Raw genomic sequence first — 8,430 nt, 5'->3', positions numbered from 1 at the left:
TGGCATTTGAAAACAGTGAAACTTACACAGAACCTATAAATAACTATGCAGCACTCACATTTTAAACATATTCACAGACAGTTTATTTTGATTGAAATGATTTCACATCATAGCATTTTATTTTCCTGTAGAAGGTCTTGTATTTTTATTACAACAGCCACAGAGCAGTAGTAACCCAGCTGTAGAAGCAGATAACGCAGACAAGAGGAAATGAGGGGAACGTTTGAGCTGCAAAAAATTACAGGAATCATGGGAAATCTAGTTTATGTCCATCACTGCGTTAGCAGGGGGGCTACAGCAGCAGGCGCCCCGCTGTCAACCACATTAAGACTCAAGCCGCGGGTCACAATTCAAATTAGAGAAATCTTTACAAATTCAGAAAAATTAGTACAGGTTGTAATATCACCTCTGAAAAGAGAGGAATGAGGAGAGAAGAGAGTGAGTTAGAGGAGACATAAACCAAAGCAAAGCACAGTGAGCTCCACAGGAAAACGATATAACAAATGGATTTGTTTTTGTCGTCACAATTTCCTCTACAGTACTAAAACCCTCCACATTCAAACCTCTACGTCTCCCTCTTTAGCCAGCTGCAGATATACATTTGAACGTTAAAAACTAGAGGAACATCAGGGCTACAAAAAAATCCTCAGGTCAGGTTCCCACATACATACTATGTTCATATCATTACACACAGTATGTCACCAGTGTACAACCTGTACAATAACCAGTACACTCACTGGCATACATACATACATACTATGTTCATATCATTACACAGTATTTTGTGCACAAGCTAATGTGTCCAGCAATACAAAGGTCTGTAATCACACACCAAGGTGATTAAATCGCTGGTTTATGAAATGTACTGCTTATCATTGAGCTTCGATCAGAACATTGTGGTAACCCATGGACAAAGGGTGTAGGTTGACTTCAGAGCTAGTGATCTGACCCTTTTCATATTCAAATCTTTAAAATAAAAAAAACAAAATAAAAAAACATCAGCTGATGCAACATGTACATGCCAAAAAAAAGTCAGGCGACAAATAAACTCTAGATTAAAGTGATCAAATCAAATTAACAGTTGACAAACAAATCATTAAAAGATACTAACCATGAAAACACGACAGATTACAGTGCACTTTGTGTGAAAATAAAAAGTTAATGACCACACGCACATGTCCTAAAGATGAAGGCAATGACAGCCTCCCTAACAGGGAGACTAAGAAGCACAGAGGGGAGGGAGACAGAAAATTATATACACGTGTGTGTGTGTATATATACACATACATATACATATACATATATATATACATATACATATATACACACACACACATACATACATTATACAGGAAGTGACAGCATGAGATCCTAAGCCAGACCAAAGATGCCCATACACAATGAAATTTAGTGCCAGTAACCGTAATGGCACTCAAAATAAACATAGCATTGAACTCTTATTGGACGGTGTCCAACTCTGTGTTCTTTAAGTTCTGCCAAAACTGAGCAGAATTCTAGAGCATTCTGAAAAAACAATAAGTGGATGGGACCAGAGTAGAGCAGTCAAAAGAACGATCTAATTGTGTAAGACACCCTGAAAGGGCACAGAGAAGGGACAGATTGATCAAAGCCACCTACAGCAGAAGAGAAGAGACACAGAGGACAACACTGTTCTGCTGTTTGTGTGGGCAAAGTCACCACATACCTGAATGCTGAAATAACATTCCTTGGTAACAATATGGCAAATCAATTCAAAACAGGTGGTTTAAAAAAATGGACTTGTCCACAGTATGCCCATGTAAACAGAAAGTTTTCTTAGGATTTCAAATAAAGATTGAATGCAAAACATTTTAACCGAGATACATGTGCTACTTTCATGGGTGAGGATACTCCAAACAGTGCCCTCTCTCCATGCTTGATGGGGAGTAGAGAGAAATGTGGTTCTGTGAATGAATGATTAGCACATTAGAAACCACCGTTGTCATGTTTCAGACCATACTGATGTTTGAAGCAATAGTTTCTTTTTTGAAGTACAGTATGGCAAACAATTGTGAATTAAAATCTTAATCTAGAGACTTTGGGCAGTTAATGTGCCCCTTTTTATCAGGGTCATCTACACACCATGCTGTTGCCTCTACAGAGCCTCTTCAATCCTGACATTGACAAAATATTTCTATCCCATTAAGGATGACCATGGCATGTATATCTACATCCACTAGCAAAAAGTGTCCAATATTCATCTCTATAAAAACATGCCTCATCATGCCAAAAAGGCAACATTGAGAGGTTGTTGCAAGGTGCACATAGGGCCTCTGTTGAAGCCACAACATGGATTATGGATAAGTTGCCTAGAAAGTGAAAAAAAGGTATATGACAAAATTAGGGGAGGCAGAAAAACAGGGATATGAAGAGAGAAATCATAAATACAAGGCAGTCCCAGACCACCTACCTCACAACCATTCTATTAAATATGGGAGTTATGTACAAACATGTTTTCCTTTTAATGGTGTTGCAACCTCAGAGGAGAGCTCTTGAAATGTCTGCTTTTAAAATGTCAACAGGGAATATATATATATATATATATAAATAAAACATACATACATACAAACACAGTACCAGTCAAAAGTTGACACACCCACTCAAAAGGTATTTCTTTATTTTTACTATTTTCTACATTGTAGAATAATAGTGAAGACATCGAAACTATGTAGTATCCAAAAAAAAGTGTTAAACAAATCAAAATATGTTTTAGATTCTTGAAAGTAGACACCATTTGCCTTGACAGCTTTGCACACTCTTGGCATTCTCTCAATGAACTTCATGAGGTTGTCACCTGGAATGTATTTCAATTAACAGGTGTGCCTTGTTAGAAGTTAATTTGTGGAATTTCTTTCCTTCTTAATGCGTTTGAGACAATCAGTTGTGTTGTGACAAGGTAGGGGTGGTATACAGAAGATAGACCAAGTCCATATTATGGCAAGTAAGCAAAGAGAAACGACAGTCCATCATTACTTTAAGACTTGAAGGTCAGTCAATCCGTAAAATTTCAAGAACTTTAAAAGTTTCTTCAAGTGCAGTTGCAAAAACCATCAAGCGCTATGATGAAACTGGCTCTCATGAGGACCGCCACAGGAAAGGAAGACCCAGAGTTACCTCTGCTGCAGAGGACAAATTAATTAGAGTTACCAGCCACAGAAATTGCAGCCCTAATAAATGCTTCACAGAGTTCAAGTAACAGACATCTCAACATCAACTGTTCAGAGGAGACTGCGTGAATCAGGCCTTCATGGTCAAATTGCTGCAAAGAAACCACTAATAAAGGACACCAATAATAAGAAGAGACTTGCTTGGGCCAAGAAACACGAGCAACAGACATTAGACCGGTGGAAATCTGTCCCTTGGTCTGATGAGTCCATATTTGAGATTTGTGGCTGCAACCGCCGTGTCTTTGTTAGACGCAGAGTAGGTGAACAGATGATCTCCGCATGTGTGGTTCCCACCATGATGCATGGAGGAGGAGTTGCCAATGTGCTTTGCTGGTGACACTGTCAGTGATTTATTTAGAATTCAAGGCACACTTAACCAGCATAGCTACCACAGCATTCTGCAGCGATACCCCATCCCATCTGGTTTGCAGTTAGTGGGACTATCATTTGTTTTACAACAGGATAATGACCCAACTCACCTCCAGGCTGTGTAAGGGCTATTTGACCAAGAAGGAGAGTGATGGCAGTGCTGTATCAGATGACCTGGCCTCCACAATCACCCGGCCTGAACCCAATTGATATGGTTTGGGATGAGTTGGACTGCAGAGTGAACGAAAAGCAGCCAACTAATGCTCAGTATATGTGGGAATTCCTTTAAGGCTGTTGGAAAAGAATTCCATGTGAAGCTGGTTGAGAGTGCCAAGATTGTGCAAAGCTGTCATCAAGGCAAAGGGTGGCTACTTTGAAGAAATCTAAAAAATATTTTGATAACACTTTTTTGGTTACTACATGATTCCATATGTGTTATTTCATCGTTTTTATGTTTTCACTATTATTCTACAATGTAGAAAATAGTCAAAATAAAGGAAAAGCCTTGAAAGAGTAGGTATGTCCAAACTTTTCCCTGGAACTGTGTGTGTATCCTTCATATACAGAATATATATATACAGAATATATGAAAGCAGAAATGTCTGGAAAAATACGTTCATTCAAGTTGATAAAAATTGATTGAGAGTGAACGTGTTATACAAGGCATTAGGCACAGTCTTGCAACTTTTATTTTTTTGAGGTAGCACCTCATTCCCAATGAAGGACTGGAAAGGCCCGACTCTGAACCTGAAAGAACCCAAACAAAACAACAATACCAAAATGACAGTTGAATAGTCTTTTAAAGCTACATTTGGATTGACTAGAGGCAATATAAAAAAAATGTACTGGAATGTGACCTGGTTATCCAGCCTTCATCAGACAAGGGTAGAATAGCTCCCAGTAAATGGAGGGAAGAGAGGTCATTTAAACTCAAAGGTCCTTAAAGAGAGCAGGAGAGGGAGAGGGGAGAAAGGGGCAAGATCCACCATTTGTTAACTTTGTTCTGTGTACATGTGACACAACACAGAGGAAATCTATGACGAGTCTATTGAGGGCAAATAGGATGTGGACAGGGACTGAGTGAGCAACTACACATGAGAGAGAACGAGAGCAAGAGAGGGTCCCTTATGTCACAAGAAAGTGGGTTCTTGCATTTTGATGATGTCACTAAAAAGGAGGTCCTTGTATGTTGATTTCACAAGAAAGAACAGGTCCTTGTATTTTGATGATGTCACTAGAAAGATAGTAATTTTCCATGGACATGTTACTAGAGAGGTCGTGGCGTTTTGATGTCATCTCCAGATAAAAGTGTCCTCATCTAGAGATGGGAGAGGATCCTTTTATTGTTGATGTAAGAGAGGCTATGTGTTCCGATGATATCAGGTTATCCTCATGTTTGGATGATGTGGGAGTTGGTGTTCTAGTGATGTCATACAGGATGTGTTCACCAGGCCTCGGTGTAGCGGACATCCACCTCCTTCAGATTGGGGAGTTTGGCCTGACAGGGAAAGAAAGAAGATAAGAGACCAAAACAAATGTGATATTTGTTGATTTACTAACATGTTCTTGTCAAGAGAGGGAATGACAGTTCATCTTACCTTTAAGTCATCATATGTGTCTGCTGTGAGCTTGGTGCTGTTCATGTTCAAACTGCACAGGCTCTTCATGGCTGAAAGAGACACACATAAATAAGTCACCGTTCAGACACTGAGTCTACAAAATATTAGGAACAGCTTCCTAATATTGAGTTGCACCCCCCCTTTTGCCCTCAGAACAGCCTCAATTTGTCAGCGCATGGACTCTACAAGGTGTTGAAACGTTCCACAGGGATGCTGGCCCATGTTGACTCCAGTGCTTCCTACAGTTGTGTTAAGTTGGGTATATGTCCTTTGGGTGGTGGACCATTCTTGATACACACGGGAAACTGTTGAGCGTGAAAAACCCAGCAGCATTACAGTTCTAGACAAAAAACGGTATGCCTGGTACCTACTACCATACCCCGTTCAAAGGCACTTAAATCTTTTGTCTTGCCCACCCACCCTCTGAATTGCACACATACGCAATCCATGTATCAATTGTCTCAAGGCCAAAAAAATCCTTCATTAACAGGTCTCCTCCCTTTCATCTACACTGACAAGTGAATTTAACAGTTGACGTCAATAAGGGATCATAGCTTTCACCTGGTCAGTTTATGTCAGGTAAAGAGTAGGTGTTCCTAATGTTTTGTGCACTCAGTGTACATAGAGTTAGGATATTGTGTGGGAAGCCTGATCTATACTGAATGCATGAGGTCGTGTGGCAGGCCAGAAGTATATGGTATGCGAGAAGTATATAGTTAAATGATTGAGACGAGTTCTTACAGCTGAGGGACAGCAGGCCAGCATCGGTCACGGGTGTCTCACACAGATTCAACACCTGCAAACATGCCAAGTGTTCAGACAGCAACCGCAGTCCTGCATCTCCAAACTGAAGGAAAGACAATAACAGGAAGAAAAGAAGTCTTTCAAAGTCATGCAAAGTATTACTTATCCAATTCAAATAAAAACAAAGTGTGTGTGTGTGTGTGTGTGTGTGTGTGTGTGTGTGTGTGTGTGTGTGTGTGTGTGTGTGTGTGTGTGTGTGTGTGTGTGTGTGTGTGTGTGTGTGTGTGTGTGTGTGTGTGTGTGTGTGTGTGTGTGTGTGTGTGTGTGTGTGTGTGTTTCAATACTAGTGTGCGTGCGTAGGGTGGTAAGTAGCCTAGCGGTTAGAGCGTTGGGCCAGTAACCGAAAGGTCGCTGGTTCGAATCATTGAGCAGACAAGGTGAAAAATCTGCCGATGTGTCCTTGAGCAAGGCACTTAACCCTAATTGCTCCTGAAAGTCGCTCTGGATAAGAGCGTCTGCTAAATGGCTAAAATATAAACTGAACAAAAATATAAACGCAACATGTAAAGTGTTTGTTCCATGTTGCTTGAGCTGAAATAAGATATGCACAAAAAGATTAAAAATATTTAAAAAATACACAAATTTGTTTACATCCCTGTTAGTGAGCATTTCTCCTTTGCCAAGATAATCCATCCACCTGACAGGTGTGGCATATCAAGAAGCTGATTTAATAGGATGACAATTACAAAGGTGCACCTTGTGCTGGTGACAATAAAAGGCCACTCCACTATACTATACTTACACATACAATGCCACAGATGTCTCAAATTGAGATAACGTGCAATTGGCATGCTGACTGCAGGAATGTCCACCAGAGCTTTTACCAGATAATTTAATGTTTATTTCTGTACCATAAGCCATCTTCAACGTTGTTTTAGAGAATTTAGCAGCACGTCCAACCGGCCTCACAACTGCAGACCGCGTGTGATCACGCCAGCCCAGGACATCCACATCCGGCTTCTTTACCTGAGGGATCGTCTGAGACCAGCCATCCAGACAGCTGATGAAACTGTGGGTTTGCACAACCAAAATATTTCTGCACAAACTGTCAGAAACCATCTCAGGGAAGCTGATCTGCGTGTTTGTCGTCCTCACTGACTGCAGTTCGACATCGTAACAGACTTCAGTGAGCAAATACTCACATTCGATGGTCACTGGCACGCTGGAAAAGTGTGCTCTTAACGGATGAATCCCGATTTTAACTGTACCGGGCGTGTATGGCGTCGTGTGGGTTATCAGTTGACATCACTATGCTGATGTCAACATAGTGCCCCATGGTGGCTGTGGGGTTATGATATGGGCAGGCACAAGCTACAGACAACAAACACAATTGCATTTTATGATGGCAATTTGAATGCATAGATACCATGACAGGACCTGAGGCCCATTGTCGTGACATTCATCCACCTGCCATCACCTTGTGTTTCAGCATGATAATACACAGCCCCATGTCGCAAGGATCTGTACACAATTCCTGGAAGCTGAAAATGTCCCAGTTCTTCCATGGCCTGCATACATGGCCTCCAGACAGACATGTCACCCATTGAGCATGTTAGGGATGCTCTGGATCGACAGCGTGTTCCAGTTCCCACCAATATACAGCAACTTTGCACAGACATTGAAGAGGAGTGGGACAATATTCTACTGGCCACAATCAACAGTCTGATCAACCCTATGCGAAGGAGATGTGTCGCACTGTATAAGGCAAATGATGGTCACACCAGATACTGACTGGTTTTCTGATCCACACCCCTACATTAAAAAAAAGGTATCTGTGACCAACAGATGCATATCTGTATTCCCAGTCATGTGAAATCCATAGATTAGGGTCTAATGAATTTAATTAAATTGATTGATTTCCTTGTATGAACTGCAACTCAGTAAAATCTTTGAAATTATTGTTGCAGTTTATATTTTTGTTCAATGTACGTGTGTGTGAATATTTGCGTGTGTGAGTGTGTGTTCTGACCTGGGTGGACCACAGGTTGAGCTGTTTGAGAGAGGGCAGCTTGATGAGCTGTTCAGCACAGGCACTGGTGACGTTGGTAAAGGCAAGACTCAGGTTCTCCAGGTTCCCAAAGGAGCCAGAGCTCAGTAGCCTTGCAAGGTCTGCATCCTACAGAGAGACAGAAAGACATGGTTGGATACAGAGGCAGCAAGAGACATAATAAAGCTGTTTGAGCTTAATTGAGATGGAGGGTCTGGGAGAGACATGAAGAAAAAAGAAAACAAATCCTACCAAATTTGAACATTTAGTTAATCATATGTTCATATGAAAGAAAAACAAAGAACCTTTAAAGGAATGGGAGTAGCATAATAAAAGCCAATCTCACCGTAGACTTGGAGGGCAGAGTAAGTCGGGTTGGGCCCCCTTTCCTTTGCTGAGGGAGAAAGGGAAACAAAAATGTTGACTGATTACAGCAGGCATTGCA

General features: G+C 41.0%; 1 protein-coding gene across 1 annotated transcript in view; it reads right to left on the bottom strand.

The window, feature by feature from the left end:
- Positions 1-59: 59 nt before the first annotated feature.
- cmip (c-Maf inducing protein) overlaps positions 60-8,430 on the bottom strand; it is a 51,607-nt gene continuing 43,236 nt past the window's right edge. Inside the window, exons 17-21 of the mRNA XM_055940345.1 lie at positions 8,332-8,379; positions 7,968-8,114; positions 5,936-6,041; positions 5,174-5,244; positions 60-5,073 (exon numbers count right to left, since the gene is read on the bottom strand). Coding sequence (XP_055796320.1) covers positions 5,020-5,073; positions 5,174-5,244; positions 5,936-6,041; positions 7,968-8,114; positions 8,332-8,379 — 426 coding nt within the window. The 3' untranslated portion in view covers positions 60-5,019. The remainder of the gene's footprint in view (positions 5,074-5,173; positions 5,245-5,935; positions 6,042-7,967; positions 8,115-8,331; positions 8,380-8,430) is intronic.

The sequence above is a fragment of the Salvelinus fontinalis genome, chromosome 12 (genome assembly GCF_029448725.1).
Source record: "Salvelinus fontinalis isolate EN_2023a chromosome 12, ASM2944872v1, whole genome shotgun sequence".
NCBI classification, from domain to species: Eukaryota; Metazoa; Chordata; class Actinopteri; order Salmoniformes; family Salmonidae; genus Salvelinus; species Salvelinus fontinalis.
Note: the sequence above shows the minus strand (reverse complement) of the source record. Positions and strands in the feature narration are given on the sequence as shown.